The sequence below is a fragment of the Leguminivora glycinivorella genome, chromosome 21 (genome assembly GCF_023078275.1).
Source record: "Leguminivora glycinivorella isolate SPB_JAAS2020 chromosome 21, LegGlyc_1.1, whole genome shotgun sequence".
Lineage (NCBI taxonomy): Eukaryota > Metazoa > Arthropoda > Insecta > Lepidoptera > Tortricidae > Leguminivora > Leguminivora glycinivorella.
Genome location: NC_062991.1, coordinates 12,183,971 through 12,208,830, shown reverse-complemented (window position 1 = coordinate 12,208,830; position 24,860 = coordinate 12,183,971). Strand labels below are relative to the sequence as shown.

The 24,860-nt window shown below is 37.3% G+C and overlaps 1 protein-coding gene across 15 annotated transcripts in view; it reads right to left on the bottom strand.

Moving 5' to 3' along the window:
• Positions 1 to 778: 778 nt before the first annotated feature.
• Positions 779 to 24,860, bottom strand: part of LOC125237602 — an 83,336-nt gene continuing 59,254 nt past the window's right edge. For 7 of the 15 annotated variants that reach the window (XM_048144754.1, XM_048144752.1, XM_048144743.1 and 4 more), the window contains 10 exons: positions 19,483 to 19,545; positions 18,641 to 18,778; positions 10,712 to 10,780; positions 7,265 to 7,387; positions 6,476 to 6,533; positions 5,178 to 5,289; positions 3,642 to 3,724; positions 2,707 to 3,034; positions 1,656 to 2,481; positions 779 to 870 (listed from right to left, as the gene is read on the bottom strand). In XM_048144754.1, the coding sequence (XP_048000711.1) occupies positions 794 to 870; positions 1,656 to 2,481; positions 2,707 to 3,034; positions 3,642 to 3,724; positions 5,178 to 5,289; positions 6,476 to 6,533; positions 7,265 to 7,387; positions 10,712 to 10,780; positions 18,641 to 18,778; positions 19,483 to 19,545 (1,877 nt within the window). In that variant the 3' untranslated portion in view covers positions 779 to 793. Of the gene's footprint in view, positions 871 to 1,655; positions 2,482 to 2,706; positions 3,035 to 3,641; positions 3,725 to 5,177; positions 5,290 to 6,475; positions 6,534 to 7,264; positions 7,388 to 10,711; positions 10,781 to 18,640; positions 18,779 to 19,482; positions 19,546 to 21,968; positions 22,041 to 23,455; positions 23,597 to 24,185; positions 24,636 to 24,860 lie in introns of all 15 variants that reach the window. The other 8 variants (XM_048144748.1, XM_048144751.1, XM_048144750.1 and 5 more) reach the window with 2 other exon arrangements.

The window sequence follows — 24,860 nt, the reverse complement described above, 5'->3', positions numbered from 1 at the left end:
AATACTCAGAGACGTGACATGACATTAGACGTTCTTTACTCTAGACTGATTTCGTCGGACTGAGCAAGTCAAGACGTAGTCCCGTAGTAGTGCGCTGGCTTCGTATGCGGATGTTCTCAGGTTCGATCCTGACAGCGATTTTTTTGTTTTTTAATTATTTTTAGTATTTTAATTTTCTCAATACTAAACAAAATATTTTTGGATATTAAAAAAATAAAATGATTGAAAAAAAAAAATATCTGTAGAAAAAAATAAAAAAGCTCTCATCAGGATTTGAACCCGGGACCTCTTGCTCCGTAGGCGGGGTCACTACCGAGAAGGCTAAGCCTCCCCACAGACGAGTCTTAATTTTCATAATCTTAAAAAAAAATTGTATGCAAACTGACACTGACAGATCTGTCAGTGTCAGTTTGAACTGTCAATTTGCATACAAGTTTTTTTTAAGATTATGAAAATTAAGACTCGTCTGTGGGGAGGCTAAGAGATTGTCAAACCGTTATGCACCTGCGATTGCAGCGCCACCTATCTTTTCTTTAATATGTGCACTTCTGATACATAAAGAGGTTGCTCCTTTATCTCTATTCTTCATGATTCAAATGATTTTGATAGTGGTAATAAGTGCGAGAGGGACACCAGCCCCAACTTTACCCTCTAATGTGGACACACTTTTTGTCGATCAGCTCAATCTATTTTATCTATGATTTCTGGTCAGACTATATCTATGCATTGCCGTGTCGATATTGGGCGCCAGGTTTAAAGGTAAAACAAAATAAATTAATTTCTAAAGTTTATTTCAGTCTTTTCTCCGTGTTTTCCTCTCCGTCCAGTTTCTTATATCTAATGAGGTAAGACGCTGCAGCTGCACCTTGGCTGGAACAGACAATATTTTATAGATTAGCATCTACAACAGCGTTCAAGAGTCAGGCCAAGATATGTTGGCAGCGAGTTTGATAATTCATTCGCTAGTCACTACGCTCGCGGTTTAGTATTGGAATCTTTCTCCTGTTCGGGTATCAATGCACAACAACTTTGCCTCCTTGTAAAACAAATATTATTACAAATATTCTGTCTCTATGTTATCAATAGGCTACTTGACCCGTTTTTAAAGTCAAGTCTTAATAAAATATTACCATATTTTATTATGACCTAAAAACAGCAAAAAATATTTTAAGTATACTTTTACGTAATCAGTCGAAAACAACACAGTCATGTTAATCTATAGATTATCTGTGCACCAAGTCATTCTATTCGAAAACAACATTTTCTGACTTTTAAGTATGAGGCATAAAGTTCATTATGCCAATGATTGTTTTGACATAAAGTTTGAATTCGATGATGTCACTACATTGCTGACAGCGTTTCCGCTGGCATCGACCGTGCGCCCGTCCCATGCTCTCATCTCAAGTTATTCAATGTATTAAATTTATGAAATTATTTTGAATTAGCGGCCTTGCTTTTATTATATTTTAATTATATGCATGAATATGTCTAAAACATGCGTAGAAAAAAATATCACTAATTTTTTTTTAACTAAACCATACATACATAAACTCATACCTGTATTCCCAAATTGAACCAACTAACGGGAACTATTACTACTATATAAATCTTGATTCTTCAGAAACTGATCAGAAATTTTCATTTTACAAACTTACCTTCATTTGACAACAATCGAACAGCTTCTCTTTGACTTCTCGTTGCGTTTCTTGTTATCCTAACGCCCTCTGTACTATCTATTTCATCCATGGAATCTTCGTCTACTTCTTCATCTATTCTAAAATCTTTATCTAAATCACTGTCGTCTACTTCACTTTCCTTGTCCTTACTAGAATCATCATTATCACTTTTTTCGGATGTATCATCTCGATTTTCTTTATTCAGTAACCTATCTATTCTACTACCCTCACTTTCAACAACTAATTCTTCATTTAGTCTATCCTCATTATAATTTTCTTTATCTAACCTGTCTTCACTAAAGTCTGTCTCCAATATTTCTTCATCCAAATACTCTGCATTACCATCGTCTGAATTACTTGTCTCAGTTTCGCAGCTTCGGGGCCCTGAGGTGACTTTAAATTCAGAGCTTTCGGTTTGTGTCAATTGGAGAGGTGTTCCTCTAGGTAGAGATTTTTTGACATGAGGGTCAGCAATATTTGGAACCTGCTTTGGGTCGGTTTTATTTGGTCTTCTGAGAATATTAGGACCTTTCTTCACTTTTTGTAGCACAACAAGTTTGGTAGGCGGTGGTTGGTGGTAGATTGGCTGAAGAATTTGTGATGCCGCATCAGGTATGATCTTCGGGTATTTGAAGACAGTTTGTGATGTTATGTCGTGATATTGGGTCGCTCGTGTTTGACTAGTTTGGTTTGGGTGGACATCGGTAACTTTTGTGTTGGTAGGGTTTAGTTTGTCGCTCGGTCGGGTTTGTAGACGAGGGCGCTTGGAAGGATGCTGGTGATCGAGAGATCCCGTATTGGCACGCTGTAAAGAAAAACATAATTCATATCCTTTTTAAAACTGGCTGACTTTTAAATATTCTCCAGTAAAATTTAATTGCTTTACTATAATTTATCTTTTGAATTAACAAAATGTTGAAAAATAATGGTCCTAATTCATGGAACGATCCTATTTTGATATAATAATCTAAGATATTTCTGATCTGACTACATTAAAAGCACGATACATAGTGTTATGTTATAAACATACTTTTTCAGCTGTAACGTCAGGCTCACTAGCTTCAATGGTCTCCTCATCCTCATGAGATCCTGCGTTCTCTTGAAACAACACGTCATCAGTGTCTTGTTCCACATCATCATAAAATTGCACGTCATCAGATTGGGAATCTTGGCTCTCGAGTTCGAGTTCCATAGTAGACTGCACAGAATCTGAGGGCTCCACAGACTCCCCGACCTGACGGGACTCTTCAACTTCTGGTTCATCAGAATGGGGCTCTAATGCGAGTGGGTCTTCGGAGTCAGAAGAGTCGGATGGACATAAAGGCTCAACTGGCTCTAATTTCACTTCCATTTTCACACTGGAAATATAAGACATTTCTTTAGCAAGATTGTGTAACCTGTGCAGGATTGGCAACTGCACCAAAATTGCGCTAGAATGAGAAGAAACGAGTCAACAGAGAAACAGGTAAGCCTTAGAGCATACAGTAACTTATACAAATAAAACTAGAACTAATTTTCTGAAAATCGTGTTGAAATGACAAGTTAATAATGTTTATGTAAAGAAAAAAAAAACAGAAATACCTATACAACTAGGGAACAAATCAAATTATTTTATTGAATATTTTTTGATTTGTTCTTTCACGGCGGGCGTGTGGTCTAGTGGTAAGGACGTTAGCCGCGTAAGCTGAAGACCCGGGTTCGATTCCCGGCTCGGCCACCAGTGGGCCTTGCCGTTTTTTCTTTCGTGTATGATCTCTATTTCAGTTTATAATAGAAATACCTATAAAACTTCCGTGAGACTCAGACATTTGAAGCAGTAATGCGCCGCGCTCTCAACATGTCTCGCGTGAGGCGAGGTCGTTACTCTTAAAAAGCTCCTCGGAAATGGAGCGAAACATGTCGAGCGTTATATCGACTTAATACGTGAGTAACCCGCTTAAAATATTTTTAAATAGAAATACCTACCCATCATCCGTTCCATAGAGAGTTAGCAAGTTTTCTCTCTGCAACTGTTCTCGTATGACTAGTAACACTGGCTGCGTTTGGCTCTGTAGAAAAAAGATAAGGTAAGTCCGGGTTACGATATATACTCATTTACTCAAAGGTTAACTGGAAGAAATCCCTCTATGGGATAAGTTCGCCTTTGTACTTCGCACCTTAATGTATGTTATTTTTAATGTGTTTTTGTACAATAAAGAGTTACTACTACTATATTATATGAGCATTCAATATGAATGATTTCCAAATGTAAATAATGCAAGAAGTAATAAATTTAATAATTCATAGTCTGTCTAGGACAAATATGCCGTTTATTTTTTTTATAATTAAAATACATATTTGAACTTCCTAGATGGCAGTTGCTTTATCGTGAAAATTAAGCTAAGAAAAATTCACGGTTTTATTTCAATCCGAAATTGTAAAGTACCGATATTTTTCTGTAATATAAGGAAAATGGGTATCAAATATCAATACACTCTTCTCGAGCCGTATTCTAGCCGTTAGTGGATTAAGCGCCAATGGGAAATTTTTCTTAGACTATGAATAAAATAAAATAAATAATTATGTTACATGACATTCTTAGTATTTTTACACAGATTGACTGAGTCAGGGTACGCTCAAGAAGGCTTGTGTTGTGGGTACTCAGACAACGTGTATCCATACCGAATTGACGTGATTTTTTAAGTGGAGATTGTTGAAGGGATGGAGAGTGACATAGGCTACTTTTTGTCTCTTTCTAACGCGAGCGAAGCTGCGGGCAAAAGCTAGTATAATACAGTACTGTATGCAAACACTTATAGAAAACATCCATGACTCAGGAACAAATATCTGTGCTCATCACAGAAATAAATGCCCTTACCGGGATTCGAACCCGGTCGTCAAACCAACAAACAGACTACTAGGGAACAAATCAAATTATTTTATTGAATGTTTTTCGATTTGTTCTTTTTTCAAGTAGTCACACTACTATATATAAATTATAAATTTAAATAGATATCATACACGAAAGAAAAAACGACAAGGCCCACCCAGGCTCCCGGCTCCCGGCTCGGCCACCAGTGGGCCTTGTCGTTTTTTCTTTCGTGTATGATATCTATTTAAATTTACAACAATAGTACATTACATCAGAGGCCGGGAAAATGAGGATTTCCGGTCAAGTGGGTATATACGGCCGAGCGAGCGTGCGAGCGAGGCCGGATAGGGATACGAGGCCGGGAATCCGTTTTCACGCCGAGGCATGTATAGTGCTTTTCTCAAACATACAATGAAATAAAAAAAATGCTCTAGAGGACAATATTTTATAAAAAAAAGTTACTTTGCAGGCCTAGGCCTAAATCCTATGAAATCCCTTTACAGTCCTCTCGAGTTGTTGCGCCCAAAAAGCGATACTTCCCAGCCCATTTTAAGGAACGTAAAGACAATATTTCATTGCATGTTTGAGAAAACAGACTATTAATAAAAAACAGGGAGTAGTCGTGAGGCAGTCCTAATGATGGTACTTACAATGGTGGCACCTTTGGGCGCGCGCAGCACGTAATGTATGTTGTGTGGCGCCACCTCTGCACACGCGCCGCACATGACGCCGCACAGGCACTGCACGCACCAGAACGTAAACCTAAACAATCAATACACATTTAGCATGGAAGCCTCTTCACAGCAATTCCCGAAAAGTTTGTACATTTGGATCACGACTCCGATTTTGATCAACATTGGTAATCCATGATGCTGAGCAAGATGCACTAGGTTTCCAAGTAGTTGTATGAAACTTTCCTTTTTTGTTACCAAAAATGTATAGAAATCTGGTAAGACAAAATAAGGAAGGTTTCATACAAACTACCTAAGACATTTTGGGAAACCATGAGGGTCATGATCAGCATCATGGACTGTCTCAGCCTACCAATTTTGATCAAAATAGGAGACGTGACCCAAATGTACAAACTTTTCGGGATTGCTCTTCAATAAATCACCATACCAGGTATGTCTGAAAAGGACGAAACGATGCGATAGGCTATAAAATGCGACCATGCGGACTGCTGACAATAAATTATAGTACTACCACTACTACCGCACAGAAAGGACACTTACTGCGTTTTTAGAGCGGTTCAAGGTCACTATACCTTTTGGCTGTTTAGGGTTATCAAAAATGAAGTAAGTAATAAGCTGTGGCGCACGCAAGGCGATGTTAAGTAAACGTTAAAATTTTACCTAAGTCAGGGGCAGCTCACTCCGCGATTCGATCGCCGCGCTACAAGTACATGCTGGCGGCCGCGTGTTCGCGGCCTAATCACACGCATTCTCACAAAACGTACGTTAGCACTTTCTATAGTTACTATACGTCGCTAGCTTTTTATAGATTCATATGCGATATCCGCGTGTGGAATGGCTAATAATGCTTAGTTAAATAAACATCATGAATAAACTAGGACAATCTTATCGATCTAACTGTTAATTGTGTCATTTATGTCCCACGGAAAAGTTCAATAAGGCTTGTGACTTAAACAAAAATATATAAATACTGTATATACCTAGAAAGTACTCAAGACTTGAATATAATAGCATAACATTTTATCTGAGTATTAATTATTTTTAATCCATAGGCAACCCTAGCGTCCGACGGTGCGCACGTGCGGCTCGTTTCTTTGTAAGAATTTTGTAGGCATTTAAAAAGGCGGCATTTCGTGAACATCAAAGCAGTGGGCCTTCTGTACTTGTACTATTATATATTCTGTGCCTAAGTTTAACATAAAATTGGCACCGGCGAGGCTGCCAAATCGCTGCCAACTTGGACTAATTCTACTCACCCATCAACAACCACTCCACAATCGACACAGCGGTACAGGACATCTTCGGGAACAACGGCTGAAACAAAGAGCACACATATTTAAGTACAAGCAGCATAAAATACAAAACTGTGCAGTGTGACAATAGATTTTAGAAACCCCTAAATAACTCGTTTTTGACGTCATCATGATACCCAAATAAATGGCCTTATCGGGACTCGAACCCAGGGCCGTGGCATAGCAGGCAGGGTCACTACCGACTGAGCCAGACCGGTCGTCGGTGGATGGATTTATTCAATCAATAACCTAACCGCAAAATTAAAATTTTGAAAAACCCCCGACCACGACATTGTGGACCGATTTTTATGAAACATGGCTAAGAACACTCCCGACTAACTCAGCTTTCAAACAAAAAAAAAACGAAATCTAAATCGGTTCATCCGTTCGGGAGCTACGATGCCACAGACAGACACATCAAACTTATAACACCCTGTCGTTTTTGCGTCGGGGGTTAAAAAGTAACACGGCAATATGTTGAGTTCATCCTCACTTTCTCGGCACGTGGCAAACCAAGAACAAACGGGCCTCCCGCTCGTTTTTTCCCAGAACGTGCAAGTTATAGAATGAGCTACCTTCTGAGGTGTTTCCCTTGCGCTATGACATGGGGTTCTTCAAGAAGCAGGTATTTAGGGTTCTCAAAGGTCGGCAACGCATAAGTGGCTCCCCTGATGTTGCTTATGTCCATGGGCGGCTCGTCTGCTCGTTTGCTACCTATTTCATAAAAATAAAAAAAAGAGTTCCCTCACTGACCTTCTGGTTTGCTAGGCTCTACTTCCACAGGTTTTTCAGTGTCATCACAGAATAATGATAACGTCGGTAACTCTTCGGGTATCTCCGTTACGGGCACCGGCACTACCTCGTAATCGGTCTCATCTGAAATTATTTCGCATAAGTATTAACATAGCGATATAATAGAAGAAATAGAAGCGCTGGTGGCAGTGGTGGCCTAGCGGTAAGAGCGTGCGACTTTCCGCCCGGAGGTCGCGGGCGCGAACCCGGCTCGTACCAATGAGTTTTTCTGAACTTATGTGCGAAATGTCATTTGATATTTGCCAGTCGCTTCTCGATGAAAGAAAAAATCGTGAGGAAACCGGACTAATTCCAATAAGGCCTAGTTACCCTTCGGGTTGGAAGCTTGGAAGGTCAGATGGCATGCGCTTTCGTATTACTAGTGCCTACGCCAAATCTTGGCATTAGTTGTCAAAGCGGACCGCAAGGAGGATGATTAACAAAGCGATATCATAGTACCTATTTGTGCAGAATTACATAATAAGGGCCAGGGGTTAAAATTCAAGGGCCGAAGTTACAAAACGAGTTGATGTACCGTTGCCCACTTTATTTTCTAAAGGTAGCGCTGCCGGGCCGCGCTGCTCGGTCGCTTGCGTCGGAAACTATCGCATATAAATCCCTACAAAGCGGTGCGGCGCGACCCGGTCGCGGCTGCTGGGATCCGAATGCTACCTTTAGCCAGCCAGAAAACAATTTGCATAGTTTTCAGTAAGACCGTCCCGAATTGTTCATAGCTATTCAGTAGGAAGTTTAGGGACAAATGAGTCGCTTAACTTCAAAAACCTGGGTAAATCCAATCTGCTATATATAAAAAATATGATATGATCTGAAAGATAATAAACCTATTAGCAGAATGAACCCAGTTTTGAAGTTAAGCGACACAAATTAAAAGCTGGAAAATTCAGTCTTGAACCCACGACCGCTAAATCGTTAGCCCATCAGTGCTCTTCCATATGAGCTATGAAGACCAAAGCGACATTGATTGCAGAAGTTTCAGCTTCAAAGTTCAAAGCTAGATTTGACAATCTGCTGTGTGTGTGTGGATTGAGTGAGCACCTTCCGAAAATAAAAAAAAATATGCTGATCATTTAGTAAAAGTTCTAAAACAATTGTAAAACGAATCTCTGAATTTGTAAAAAGATAAATCAAAAGATACAGCCATTAACATGTGCTCACTCAGTTCTCACAAACTACCAACGAAAACAGTGAATATATTCATTTAACATATAATATTTATATACTAACATTTAGTAAAAAATAGGCCAACCTACCTCTATAAATATTAGATCACCTAGTGACGTATTAAATTTTTTACAAATAGTTTCTTATGCTCACTCAATCCACACACTTTTGAAAAGCCGAATTTTGATGAAAAACATAAGATTTAGACCGCTATTATATGTGTATAGTTTAGTAAAAGTGAAATGGGAATTTGTAAAATACAAAACGAACCACTAACGTGTCAGGTTTTTTATAATCAATTTTTGTAAGTGCTCACTCAGTCCACACGTTTTGAGAAAGTTAGAAATGTAAATATCTTACGATTTGTAGCACCTAAGACACTCGAAAGTACTTCAACATTTAGTAAAAATTTTTACTAAATATCCACCATCTAATATTTTATATTCGTTGTCTGGTTTTAAAGATATTCAGACATAACTTTTCTCATACAAATGTATCAAGTAGGGTGACCACACTATGTCGGCTCCTGATTTTCCCCACCTTCCCATTGTCATATTGAGATTGGGGAGTTTCGTTCGTTCAATTTTGATAATATTAAACTAATACCATATTAATTATCCATCTGCAAACTGTTTTTAGGTTATGTTCTTGGCCTAGTGATGATGTGTATTGTGTAATTTTTATCGACGTCAGGATAATAACCATATCGACATGCATGCATTAAAAAGGACATGAATGATAATTGGTAAGAAACAAAGAATATAATACTTCACTAGTAAGAAACCAGAACCTGGTAATCTAATGGCGCTAACAGATGAGCGTACCGGATTTGTAAGTGGGAGCGAGAAATAGTTATTCTTTTCTCACTCCCACTTACAAATCCGGTAAACTATTATCAAAATTGAACGAAACTCCCCAATCTCAATATGACAATGGGAAGGTGGGGAAAATCAGGAGCCGACATAGTGTGGACACCCTACTTGATACATTTGTATGAGAAAAGTTATGTCTGAATATCTTTAAAACCAGACAACGAATATAAAATATTAGATGGTGGATATTTAGTAAAAATTTTTACTAAATGTTGAAGTACTTTCGAGTGTCTTAGGTGCTACAAATCGTAAGATATTTACATTTTTAACTTTCTCAAAACGTGTGGACTGAGTGAGCACTTACAAAAATTTATTATAAAAAAACCTGACACGTTAGTGGTTCGTTTTGTATTTTACAAATTCCCATTTCACTTTTACTAAACTATACACATATAATAGCGGTCTAAATCTTATGTTTTTCATCAAAATTCGGCTTTTCAAAAGTGTGTGGATTGAGTGAGCATAAGAAACTATTTGTAAAAAATTTAATACGTCACTAGGTGATCTAATATTTATAGAGGTAGGTTGGCCTATTTTTTACTAAATGTTAGTATATAAATATTATATGTTAAATGAATATATTCACTGTTTTCGTTGGTAGTTTGTGAGAACTGAGTGAGCACATGTTAATGGCTGTATCTTTTGATTTATCTTTTTACAAATTCAGAGATTCGTTTTACAATTGTTTTAGAACTTTTACTAAATGATCAGCATATTTTATTTTATTTTCGGAAGGTGCTCACTCAATCCACACACACACAATCTGCTTGACTCTGCGTGAGTGACATAATCTAGACAAGGAAGCCCATGAGGAAACGGAATAATTTTAACAGCGTATTCCTGATCCCAGTTTAAGACTAAAATGCCGTATAAACTTTTCTAGATTTCGCCTAGTTTCGGAGCTATTACCAAATGAAAAAAAAAATATTTTCGTGTTGTTACTCAGTATAGGCTTTTTTAACGGCGTTGATGCCATTATGAAGAATAGTCTTATTATCCTCATTGATATATGTCATAAAGTGAGAAGTAAAACCTTTAAAAAATGAGGTTTTTAGAAAAAAAGACAATTAAACTCATTATAACTATTATAAGTGCCTGTTTTACGAATAACATTTACTTTTTATGTAAAAATACATTCAAAAATAGTAAATAAAAAACAAAATTTTTTCGCAAAATTTCCTCATCTGTACCTATACATTTTTTCTTTTTTATGGCCTCCGAAATGGGTGGTGAAAATTATTCCGTTTCCTCATGGGCACCTTGTATATAAATACATATTTCATGACGTAATAAGTACCTACATAATATACCCCTATAAATAACTTGTACAGTTAGAGTGGAACGTTGCTTTTACCTGCTTCTAGAGGTAGCAAATCCGTTTTTTGCCACGAGAAAACTTTATCCATTTCAGTTTCTAAAATATCTGCAACAAGAGTTTGATTAAATATTTTGAGGCGAGTTTCACGAACATCTTTATAATGATCCCTCCTTAGAACTTGTACACTCCTTTTTGCTGTGTACTTAACACAGCAAAAGGGAATGTACAAGTTTCTAATGGGGTGGCAACGCGCATGTGACACTGTTTGAGTTGCAGGCGTCTATAGGTTACGGTGACCGCTTTACATCAGGCGGGCTGTATGCATGTTTGCCACCGACGTAGTATAAAAAAAAAATTATATGTCTATGAGTAAGAGGTAATTACAAATTCTAAGAAGCTATTACCATAGATGAAATATAACAAGATCATACCATGAATACATTAAAATGCGACCGCCTAAGAACGCGCTTACACCACACCACACATAGATGGCGCCAAAAAAAAAATGTCTTGTAGCTTTCGATTATACTTGTAGATGGCGTTAAGTGTCACTGCGGCTCGGAATTGACACTTAATGCCAATCTACAAATAATCGATGGTGTAGTGTATAGATGCTTAAGTATATTATTATTCATGTAACTCTCTATATATTCCGTAGGTTAAGGCTCATATTCCAGTATTAAATCATACTTCAAAGAGACAAGTTGTTTCCATCAACCAACCTCCTTACATGGCGATCCTGCCGACGCAGTCCGTTGCGCGCCGCCATGACTATCGCGCGCGAAAGTGTTAACGTCAAATAGAATATTATCATAGTCGCAAGGACGAACTACATCATTTTACACATAACGGCGAGATGGGATCTTCGCAAACAAAAGAAGAGGTCGTTATAGCCCAGAATGCTGCCGGGGGCTCCAGCAACAACGCTGAGGTGGTCAAGAGTATAAATACCACAAATTGTCTGCTCGTCGTGGTGGTATGCATTTTTGGTATCATTTGCTTGGGTGCTGCATACTACATGTACCGGAAATGCCACAAACGGTGGATCCGCGAGGAGATACGTGGGCACGCATTGAGAAGGTCAATTTTTCGCCGAGCGCCCAAATCAGAAAACGAAGTTTAATTCAGATTTGAACATTTAGAAACAAACATTATTTTCATAAAACAATACAGCCAGAATATAGTGCAGTGAAAAGTGTTGTGTTGTGCGCGATATGATCGTCTGTACCGAATGTACTCGTATGTACATACCGCACCGGACTGTGAGTAACATGAGACTTAATTGATTTATAATTAGTGTTGTTTAGGTATTGTTAAGGCGAATGATATTATAATTGTAATAATGTTTTAGTATGGCAGAAGAGTTATTAGCTTTAATTGAACAATTAACTGCTATAAGAAAATATTTGATTAAAATCGGTCCTAAGAGAAGGGAAGGACCAGTTGTTAAAAATAAATTAATTGAGGCACAAACTGTACTTTCTGATTATACTAGTTTTTTGGATAGCTTAGAAGAAATAAAAGATAGCATAACGCAAGATGATCTTATAACTATAAAAGAATTGTGTAGTCAATTTCACAAATTGTATGCGGAGATTATAGAATTGTGTAACGAAAATAACGGGTCCAATAATTCAATCGAAATGGAGAAGTTTAACTTAAAAACGGCTTTGAGTCTATTACCAGTTATGAAAGATGATATTAATGAGATACAAAATTTAATTGACGGTATTGAATATTATCAATCGCTTTTGGATAGTGAGTCGAAAACAAAATTGGTAACCTTCGTCTTGAAAAGTAGACTATCGCCTTCAGCTAAACTTAAGTTGCTACCACAGTATAGTAGTGTTGAAGCGTTACTCTCAGACATGAAAAATGAACTTTTACCGAAAAAATCTGTGCCAAGTTTGCAAAAACAACTTTTGAATTTGAAACAAAATGAACTTTCTATTGATGATTATGGTAAACAATTAGCGGAAATGTTTGTCGATCTTACTTTGTGTCAGGCAGGCGACAATGTCGATAACTATAAGGTGCTACGACCCATAAATGAACGCCAGGCTATTCAGAGCTTTGCGGATGGGCTGCGCAATCGCAGGCTTAGTACTATCATCGCTGCCAGAAATTTCACTACACTAAAAGATGCGGTTCAAGCTGCTATTGATTACGATCGCTCCACACCAAGCGCGAGTACGTCAGGTGAAGGACTGTTGACCATTGCCCGTCATCATAATTATAATCCAAGGTATTTCAGAGGCCCATTATCCTCACACGCTAGAGGACACCGTGGTAGGTCACACTCTGCATCGACCCGCGGCCAACCATCGGGCCAGTACGGGACCAGTAGTCGCCAGCGAGGCACGGGACGAGGCTTCCACCCTGCGGCTACTAGAGGACCAACGAGACCCTACCACCAGAACAGAGGTAGGTCCCAATTTTATTATAACAAAAATATTAGAAACAATGGGATACCTAACCAACAGCAAGTACATGTCATGACGGACAATAACAAGAGTAATAGCGAGAATACATTTTTTCGTGACTAAAGAATACATTTTAATAAATAGTAACAAGAAACATAGTTATGTAGAATTATCTATAGGTAATAATAACGATATCTCTACGCAATTTTTAATAGACACGGGCTCTACTATATGCGCTATAAAATATAAGTATATACGTAACCAGAATATTCCAATCCATAACGATAATGTGGTAGTCAGCGGACTAGGTGGCAAAGTCCAACCAATCGGATATGTTTACTTAAACCTTAATTATGGAGAGCATAGCCTTAATCAAAAGTGTTATGTTTTTAATTCCTTGCCATGTACGGCTGGCGGTATCTTAGGACATGACTTTTTTAGAAAGTACACGTCTACTATAGACTACTATAATTACACTTTGACTTTAAGGAACCGCTTAGATTATAAAATAATACTACCGCTATTTATAGAGGATGACAACCGTTTGACGGTACCGGCTAGGTCGGAAACTATACGTTATATACGGACGAATATGGCAGAGGAATGTGTGGTGTGTGCGAACGAGATTCAACCCGGATTGTTTATGGCTAGTGCGTTAGTGAAACCTAACAATGGCAAGATACCTATTCGTTTGCTTAATACCACTGATAATGATTTGACTATTAACCATTTAAATCCAACTATTCACAGGGCAAGTGACTACGATGTGTGTATGTTTGGCGAAACGCACAAAAATGCAGAACGGGTTAAAAATATGTTTTCTCATTTGAAAATTAGTCACTTAAATAAAGAGGAACAAATTTCTATTGAAAAATTGTGTGCCAAATACTGTGATATTTTTTATTTACCAGGGGACAAATTAACTACGACCAATATATACAAGCATAAAATTACTTTGAAAAAGGATGTACAACCTGTGTATGTCAAACCATATAGGCTACCGCACTCGCAACAAGGAGAAATACAAAAACAATTAGATAACATGTTAGAACAGGGTATTATAGAGCCGTGCAGAAGCGAGTGGTCAAGCCCAATATTATTAGTTCCTAAAAAATCGGATAACAATGGAAACAAAAAATGGCGATTAGTAGTAGATTACCGTAAACTTAATAATTGTATAACAGACGATAAATTTCCCCTTCCCAACATCACAGAGATATTAGATTCGTTATCCGGTAGTATTTATTTCACTCATTTGGACTTAAATCAGGGATATTACAACGTTGAATTAGAACCAGACAGTAGAAAATATACAGCTTTCGGTGGAGGTAGGTGGCAAATGACCAGAATGCCCCAAGGTTGTAAAACCAGTCCAAATTCATTCTCTCGGATGATGACGATGGCCATGGCTGGATTAACTTATCAAAAATGCTTTGTTTACTTAGATGATCTCATAATTTTTGGCCGTAATTTAAATGAACACAACAAAAATTTACAGGATGTTTTTGAAAGACTTAGAAGCGTAAATTTAAAATTAAATCCGGAAAAATGCGACTTTTTGCGTAAAGATTTACTATATTTAGGACATGTCGTATCAGGGGACGGAGTATTGCCAGATCCATCTAAAATAGAAATTATGAAAAATTATCCAGTTCCAAAAAGCACAGACGAGGTGAAACGATTCGTGGCTTTCGCAAATTATTACCGAAAATTCATCCCGAATTTTGCTGAAAAAGCTTATTACTTAAACTTGTTATGTCGCAAAAACGTTAAGTTTCAATGGGATAATAATTGCCAAAAAGCATTCGATAGTCTTAAAGATTGCATGACGTCACCTCCAGTTTTACAGTATCCTGATTTTTCGGAGAAAAATGAATTTCACGTACAAACAGATGCTTCCAAATTTTCAATAGGTGCAATTTTATCAAATTCAAATGGATTACCGGTAGCTTACGCCAGTAGAAGTTTAAATAAAGCGGAAATACAATACCCCACAGTGGAGAAGGAATTACTCGCTGTGGTTTGGGCAGTTAAGCATTTTAGACCGTATTTGTATGGTCGTAAATTTAAAATTTGTACGGATCATAAACCTCTTGTGTACTTATTTAATATGAAGGATCCCTCTAGTAGGTTATTGAAGTTCAGACTAGCAATGGAGGAGTACAATTACGTGGTTGAATATGTGAAAGGGAAGGACAATGTGGCTGCAGACGCGTTGTCCAGGATACGTATTACGTCAGAAGAGTTGAAAGAGATGAATGAACAGGTGATCAACGTGATAACTAGAGCTCAGAGAAGGAGGATGGATGCGGTATCTCGGGTTGATATGGTTTCTACTGACGACAGGTCTGATCAACCAAGAGTTGTAGCAACACATAACAAACCGAAAGATTCCGTTGAATTGAGATTTTTAGATATAAAAAGTATAGACAAGTTAAAAAGAGAGAAACTAATAAATCGCGGGAGTAAAACATTAAGTTACAGTAAAGAAAACAAGACTATTTATATAAAACAAGTATCTCCATCACAACTGACGCGAGCCGCTTTTGTGAGAGAACTTTGTGACTTTTGTAAGGAAATTAATGTAGATGAGATTTATTTTATTAAAAATGAAAACAATGACATATTTGTCAAAAAGTTAGTAAGTGAAATAAAAAATATGGTAAACTGGTCCGGAACACGACTAACTATATTGAATAAAGTGAAACGAATAAACGACAAGGACGATAAAAGAGTCATACTCAATGATTTTCACCTTTTACCCACGAGTGGCCACGCGGGTACTAGGAGAATGTATAATAACATCAAAAAGTACTATTACTGGCCTGGACTTCAAAGCGATATAAAGCAGTTCATAAGTAAGTGTGAAAAATGCCAGCGCCAAAAATATACGGTTCACATAAAAGAACCTATGGTAGTGACTACAACAGCGCATACCGCGTTTGAAAAAATATTTCTAGACATAGTGGGCCCTCTAGATAAGGATAGTTATAATAATTCATATATTCTTACGATACAATGCGAATTATCTAAATATGTTTGTGCGTATCCCCTTGTCTCTAAAACTTCCACAGCAGTTGCCAAATGTTTTGTAAACAATTTCATTCTTCAACATGGCATACCGAACACCATAGCAACCGACAGAGGCACCGAATTTATTTCCGCAACGATGAAAGAGGTATGTAAAATATTAAAGATTAATCAAATTAACTCTACAGCTTATCATCACCAATCAATTGGATCTTTAGAAAATTCCCACAAACACTTAGGTGCGTTTTTACGCATACAGACCGATAATCACCCCGAAGCTTGGAGCGAATGGCTTCCATTTTGGAGTTTCACTTATAACACATCAGTACATTCTGAAACAAAGTTCACCCCTTTCGAATTGGTCTACGGTAAACAGTGTAATTTACCATCTAACTTAGTTACATCCATAGACCCACTGTATAACTACGACGATTATCCGAAAGAATTAAAGTATCGATTACAAGTTACACAGCAGGAGGCACGTGACAATTTACTATCAAGTAAATTACAACGTAAACTCAGGTACGATTCCTATATAAACCCAATCATTTATAAACCTAACGATCAAATTTTAATAAAAAATGAAACTGGTAATAAACTCCAAAGCTTATATTCAGGACCATATGTTGTATTAAAAGATATCTCACCCAATGTAAAAATAATGAAAAATGGTAAAATTGATGTAATTCACAAAAACAGGACAAAACTTTTTAAAACATGAAACCCATGATACATTGTTAATATATTATAATATGTACTTACTTACTGTCTGTTAATTTGTTTACTGTGGTTCATACAGAACATACTCGTAAATGTATTAGTAATTAGATATCAGTAATCAGAGCTATGATGTCTGCATTATTGTAAACACACAACTCTAACTAAACATATGCATTCCTATGCACTTAGTTATAGATTAAAAATATATACATGATTGTTGAATTACTGATAAGTTCGAAAAAAAAAAAAAACTTGTACTATTTTTTTTTCTCTTTTCCTCCGTGGGAGATGTAGTGTATAGATGCTTAAGTATATTATTATTCATGTAACTCTCTATATATTCCGTAGGTTAAGGCTCATATTCCAGTATTAAATCATACTTCAAAGAGACAAGTTGTTTCCATCAACCAACCTCCTTACAATGGCAGCATGGCATTTTTTTGTGGCGCCATCTATGTGTGGTGTAGAGTAAGCGCGTTCGTAGGAGGTCGCATTTTAATGTATGGAATGGTATGATCTTGTTATATTTAATCTATGCTATTGCTATTACATAAATTCTAAATGCAAAAATATAAAAATCTGTATTCACTTAGGCCGATACATATTACATTATCATATATATTTGATCATAAGTCGGTATGCCTCCCTTATTCTTCGACGTAAAAAAAAGCACGGCACCACAGAATTAGATTTAGATAGAACAAACAAGTTCATCTATAAGTATGGCGGCCGAGCGTGTCAGATTTTGTACTGAAGTGTTTACTTGCCTGTGATTTTAAATATGTCTCAGGCCCTTGAGTGTTCATAATTTTTGTGTTGTTGCAATTAAATATCACGTAACGAGGCATTTTTAATGTTTTTGTTGACTTCAACTTACAAAAATTGACACCCGAAAGCTGCAAGCTGCGATTAAAGACGGACAACTCAGTGGATTTTACTGAGTTCATTTGACACGCTAGGTAGATACGTTTGCTTGATCTATGGTATATATGACATCTGTGCACGGCACGTTGTCTATGATCATATTACTATGATAGTGTAATATATATACCTCCTTATTCATAAACGTTCGTTTGTCCCTTTCTATCACACCAATACATCGGAAAGGGACAAACGAACTTTATCGGCTTGATAACTTTAGTGAACGTTTATGAATAAGGGGGATAGACTGGACGATAATCATTTTCAATCTCTTTCAACTTTAGTACGAGACGACTCAACATTTTCTATTTTTCGTTCCGTCCCTGCAAGGTATAGTCAACCAATTAGAACCCTAGGCCACTCTACAACCATGTCAAAATGACAAGCAGTAAGATATCTCTTACAATCTTATTAATAACGTCACTATGACATAGTTCTACAGTGACCTAGGATTACAAAGGGTAGGGTTTGGTTGACTGTCCCTAACGGAATCAAAAGAGCGACTGAGTTTATACATCCTGTATAACGGACTATAGGGATGACGACTACATAAAAAAATGACATTCTGTTTAGTCCGTCAGTTGGATCGTCCAAAAATACTGAACACATATTTTTCGCTTCTTCTAATTAATGAAAAATACAAAGATATAGAGCATCAAAGTTCCGGAGTGGGGGCTTGTGACGTCACTTCTAAGTAAAAATTGTACCTAGGCGTGACGTCACGCGAAACTTCACCTACCGTCGACATTTTTCGTTTACGAGAAAAAAAAATACCTGTCTAAAATTCTTTGATAATCTAACTGACGGACTAATTAGTTTTTTTAATCGTTTCGCCTAGTTTTAGAAATAGAAATATAAACATTAAACATACCACGACCAGGTGAAGTCGGATGCTCAATAATGTAATCTATCATGACTTCGTCTTTCGGCAAGCTTGAGTCACCCTCCTGGTTATCATCTTCACATTCTGGACCGTCCTCTTGCGGTTCTGGATGTTCAGATTGCTCGTCTGTTGGCAAAGAAAACTTTACTTAGTTTGCATTGACTTTACTGCATTTCACCCACAATCAAAACTCCTGGGGCCCATTTCTCGAAGACTAGTTACAATTTACAAGTGGGCGTCACTGTCTAATATGACAAGTTGGAAAAAGATTTCCGCTTGTAACTTTCAGTTCTGAGAAATGGGCCCCAGGGGCCCGTTTCTCGAAAGGTACAAGCCTTGTATTACAAGTGCGAGAACTGTAAAATCGTATGGGTTGTCATGGAAACACACTTGTTATACAAGGCTTGTACCTTTTGAGAAACGGGCCCCAGGTGTGGAAAAAAGGGCTCTTGTGTTAAGAGGCACTTTTACTACATCTGTAACCTAAGTACACCTAAGTATAAGTACATTTTCTGAACTAACCTAAGGTGCTATCCGTTGTTAGAAGGGGTAGGTAGGAATAAATTATATGGAAAAAGTACCTATTATAGGGTAGGAAACAACATTAGTAAATAAGTTAGAGTCTGGCAAAAAAGAATAGAAATAAAAAAGTTGCTATTTTGTAGTGTAGTCCATTTGAAAACAATATGTGAGAAAAACTGGTGAGACTAGATATTGCCATTTTTTAATTACTACTATTTTGCCAAGCTTTACCTTGCCACCAAAACGAGTTGGTGGTTACTAAGTATGTGGGGTCCATATCAGTGGCCCATATAATGGTATTCGCTTACCTATTATTGAAGTAGCCAAATCATCGCAGGCATCGGCATTAGTAGTAGTAGTGGGTAAGTTTCCTAAAAGTAAATCTGAATTAGACACGAAACAAGGCAATAGATGTTGTGCGACAAATTATACATGTACTATAAAAATTAAAATTTTGAAAAAAACCCCGACCTCAACATAGTGGACCAATTTTCATGAAACATGGCCAAGGACACTCCCGACTAACTCAGCTTTCAATAAAAAAAAAACTAAATCGGTTCATCCGTTCAGGAGCTACGATGCCACAGACACGCACACACACAGACAGACACGTCAAACTTATTAACACCCCGTCGTTTTTGCGTCGGGGGTTAAAAATTGAAATGTGGCATTGGCAATATTGTCGTTGGACTCGTTGCCATTTTTTAATGTCCACTCTGGTATAACAAGCATACGAAACGCCCGGCGGTAAGCTATTACCGCCGCCTATGAACACCTATAACACCAGATTGCGAGAAGTTCCTTTCTGCCTTTTAATCATAGAGGAAAAAGTAAGGAAAGAGTTGTAAATTCATAAATCAGTAAATGCAAGTTATTTGTAGGTAGTGACATATCGTCAGTACTTTAAAAAATCTCGTATCTCACGCTGCTTCTCAAAGTTAAAACGCAGTAAGTCTATATGCATTCCATACATACTTACTACAATTTTCTTTTAATTGACAGACGAAGACACAAGTTTGTTTAAAGTAGTGACGATATAGCGTTAATCACGCCTTATCTTGGTAGCGCGAATACAGAAAATGTGATTTATTTAGTGGTTTATATAAGCTTTTTCGCAAAAAAAAAAAATTGGCACAAGCTTTTATCGCCAACTGTCACCTGCTGCTCACCTCTTTCAGCAGTCACTTGCTGCTCTCCGAGAAGTTACTAAAAACCCGATGGGGATAGGACATTTCATTACAGAGGCTACCTTTCTGCTCCATCATCAGATCAACTCCATGATACCATAATATTGCATTCTGACGCGATTTACCTACATGTGTGCAAAATTTCAGTTCAATAGGTTAGATATTTGCTTCAAAATTGAGCCGCAAGATTTCACCCGAACATCAAATTATTCGGCGATCGAAGTATGAGACAGCCAATGTATTATAATTTATCAAATATTGCTCAATGAGCACGATTCGGAAAGATTGACGAAAGGTATCAGAGAATATGGTATATAATAGTTATCTCTCTCTATCCCTCTTCTGCGTCAGAGACAATTGCGTTTTGCTGCCAGCGTTTCGTTGGTGTATACGTCAGGATGGCGTGAGAAATGAAATGAAATATTTATTTGCCAAGTAGGCATATTACAATGCGCATAATGTATGAACGTCAAATAAAGCTACGCCGGCTCTAACCCTACGCCTCAGCCTCGAGAAGATTTCAGTCCCCCCTCAGTTGGAGGGGGGTATCCACTATGGGACCGACAAGAAACTCGGCGGGCCACTTCTTTTCAAAACATTACATCTTATAATTAACATGCATTAAAAAACGAGAGATGTCCGAATAGCATAGAGGAATAAGTAAAGGAAGAGTTGTAAGTGTTGTAACTTGTAACTCCATACATCAGTAAATGCGAGTTATTTAACTACACTATAACTATGCCTATAGAAGTAACTCGCATTTACTGATGTATGGAGTTACTACTCTTCCCTTAGGTACTTATTCCTCTATGCTGAATAGTCACAAAATTTACACCAAATAACTGTACCTAAGTCAGATGTCTAAATATAAGCAGGGGCGGCTCACTCCGCGATTCTATCGCCGCGCTACAAGTACATGCTGGCGGCCGCGAGTTCGCGGCCTAATCAGGGGTGGCGCGCGTTCTCACGGAACGCACGTTCGCACTTTCTATTGTTACATTACGTAGAGAGTTTTTTTCAAGGTTCATATGCGATGTCCACGTGTGGAATGGCTAATAATGCTTACTTAAATAGACATCATAAATAAAATAGGACAATCTTACACTGATCTTATTTAAAGTCACACACAGGTCGAGCGCGATTAATTAACATACTGATCTTATTGATTAAATCCAACGGAAAAGTTCAATAAGGCTTGTGATGCTGAAGGCTGTAACAAAAATATATAAATACTGTATATATACCTAGAAAGTACCCAAGACTTGAATATATAGTATAACTATTTATCTGAGAATTAATGCGTCTTAAACCATAGGCAACCCTATCCTCCGACGCTTCGCATGTGCGGCTCGTTTCTTTATTAAAAAATTGTAGGCATTTAAAAAGGCGGCATTTCGTGAACATCAAAGCAGTGGGCCTTCTGTACGTGTACTATAATATATTCTGTGATATAAGTACATCTCTCACGCCAACCTGACGGACACGTTTCGTTCGCCACAAAGCGTGAACAATTGTCACTTCGGCTAGGCTAACACTTTATCAACGAAATCATCTTCCTAGCGGTAAGCCTGGGCCATATTGAAGGCCATATTTTACCACCGACTTACCATCTGGCGATACATACGAATGGTCACAGTGAACCTCGCCCTTTTTTAGTCTAGGTTCGTGAGGGGTCTTACCTGTGGACAATAGAGAAGAGAATTAGATAGAAGCTTAGGTATAATCAACTTCAGAATTCCCTTTAAAGGAAATCGTGTACAGTCAGTAACAAGGATACAGCCAAAGTGCACCAAACCTTAAAGTTCGGCCACACATGCGCGTTTTGATAGCGTAGGTGGAGCGGTAGCGGAGCGCATAGCGGTGCGCCGGACAAACGCTGGCGTTGCACTAACGAACTGCGTTGCTGTTGACCTAACGAGCGCGGATTACGCTCCGACGCTATCAAAACGCTTTATGTGTGGCGGAGGCTTTAATGTAGGTACGGTCAACCAATTTTAATCCTAGGCCACTCTAGAACCCTGTCTTATTGACGCCATGTTCTATTTGCCATAGAAAATGTTAAGGTTTTACAATGGCCAAGGATTCAAATTGGTTTAGGCACTGTACAGGCAAAATCCTGTATACATATTACATATTCTTGACACTGCCAGTGCAATATCCTACTCTTCGAAGGTCGCAAATTATGTAACACGGTTAAATCCATACTAATATTATGAATATTATAAATGAAAAAGATATTTTAAGTGGAGATAGTTGAAGGGATGAAGAGTGACATAGGCTACTTTTTGTCTCTCTTTCTAACCCCCCAATTCCCAAAAATGGGGGGCGGAAGTTTGTATGGAAAATTCCGCAAGTTTCGAGTTTAACGAGAGCGAAGCCGCGGACAAAAGCTAAAAAGTAATAGACATAAGGATCAATCAAACAAACAATAAAATGTCATAACATGTAATGTATCTAGCACAGAATTAGATTTAGATAGAAGAAACAAGTGAATTCATTTGTATGGCGGCCGAGCGTGTCAGATTTTGTACTGAAGTTGTTACTTGCCTATGATTTTAAATATGTCTCAGGCGCTTGACTGTTCATATTTTTTTGTGTTGTTGCAATTAATATCACTTAAAGAGGCATTTTTAATGTTTTTGTTCACTTCAACTTACAAAAATTGACGCCCGAAAGCTGCAAGCTGCAATTAAAGACGGACAACTCAGTGGATTTCACTGAGTTCATTTGACACGCTAAGTAGATACGTTTGCTTGATCTATGGTATATATGACATCTGTGGTATCTAGTATGATGTGGCAATATTACTACATGTATTTTATGCTGATTTGCGAAACCACACAAATAAAACAACAAAATTTGAGCATCATAATCACAATTTTATTTTAACATAAGGAATTCTTCCAATCTGTCCCAGTTGTCAACAAATGGGAATAAATGTTCTAGTCCGCCTCTCTTGTAGGTACTCTTGCATGGACAACCATTTAGACTTTGCACAAAGATCTGAATGGTGCATACAGTTACTCTTCCTCAGCCATGTAATCCAAGTATTTCATGCCCAAACTGAAGCTGAAAACTTGAACATCAAACAAACCTGATTTAGTTGAAAAGGGTACAACATCTATCCAAAGGTCTTCATCCAGTTTTGTTTTTGAATATGAATGGTCGATATGGATTTTTTGAATGGTATAATACATGTGATCAATTGTTGCTATTCGGGTTGTCTCCTGAATTACTGAAATAACAAAATATTTATTATTATTATTTAGCTTTGTTCTCACACATCCCATATTAATTTTGTTTATTATATATTGATGTGTGATCCCTTGAGGGTAAAAGCCTCCTCCAAGAAGATTCTTCCATTTGATTTTGTTTTCCGCAATATGCTCTCAATTATTTCCTGCAGTTTCTATGATGTCAAACAAAATATTTAAGCTAATATAATTATATACATACTAATATAAATTAACTCTACAACTGCTTTTGTACAAAGTATAAAAACTATTCAATCACAACTGGTTACAAACTGGCAGTTACGTATCAGGCCGCCGTAAGGAATAATTTTAGATCCTTTATTTACGACATGTCTTGATAATAATTTTTTATTTACTAAAACTTTTTCACAATGACATTACAGATGTAGTGCAAAAAGGATTTCCTTCGTGCTTTTCCGGAAACATTTGTATTTATCATACTAGTTCAGTCAATGTCAGTACCTACATCTTGTACTGAGACTGACTGAAATAGCATGACACATTCGTACGTTTCCGTAACAATAAGAAGGCAAATCTACACCTACATCTGAACAGTTTGTGCATACTTACTTGTTTTATGGTCAACATTTGGTACTCCGGAAGCTATTTCACTTTCAGTGAATAACGTCGGAACACCGGTATTTTTAATACGTTTTCTTTCAGTAAAAAACCTCTTTTCAAAATGCTTGTGGCAGACAAACTGGCATGTACCAAATTTAAGTTTCTCCAATTGCTCAGCATTAATGTCAGGACATTTTGACACAATTGCCGCTATCCAGCTTTTCCGACGCTCATGTCTTGAAGGTAATTCGTGGAGCAATATATAGTTTCTGCGGCTTGCACACTTTGGTATACAGCATGCGCGATACCCATCAGTCATTATTTGCTAGTTATAAGTATGTCTATTTTGTGTATAAAACTTCTTTCTTTTATTGTGATGTAAGTAAATGTCAAAATTTTGCAGGACATTAAAAATAAACATCCATAATCATTTATGTTCAATATGAGCAAAAGTCACACCTGAAACAAAAAAAGTTAGATACAACAGAAGGAACAGATTAACTAGTATAAAAGTGAATTTATCCCTGAGAGGGGTATCTTGCAGTACAATGTATGGTATTATTAATGATTGTTATGCTTCAAAATGTTATAGTATCCAAAACAATAAAAAAATATCTGAGATTGGCCTGCAAAAATGAACTGTCATGTGCTAGGTTAGTTAGTACAGAATATTAAATTTCATTA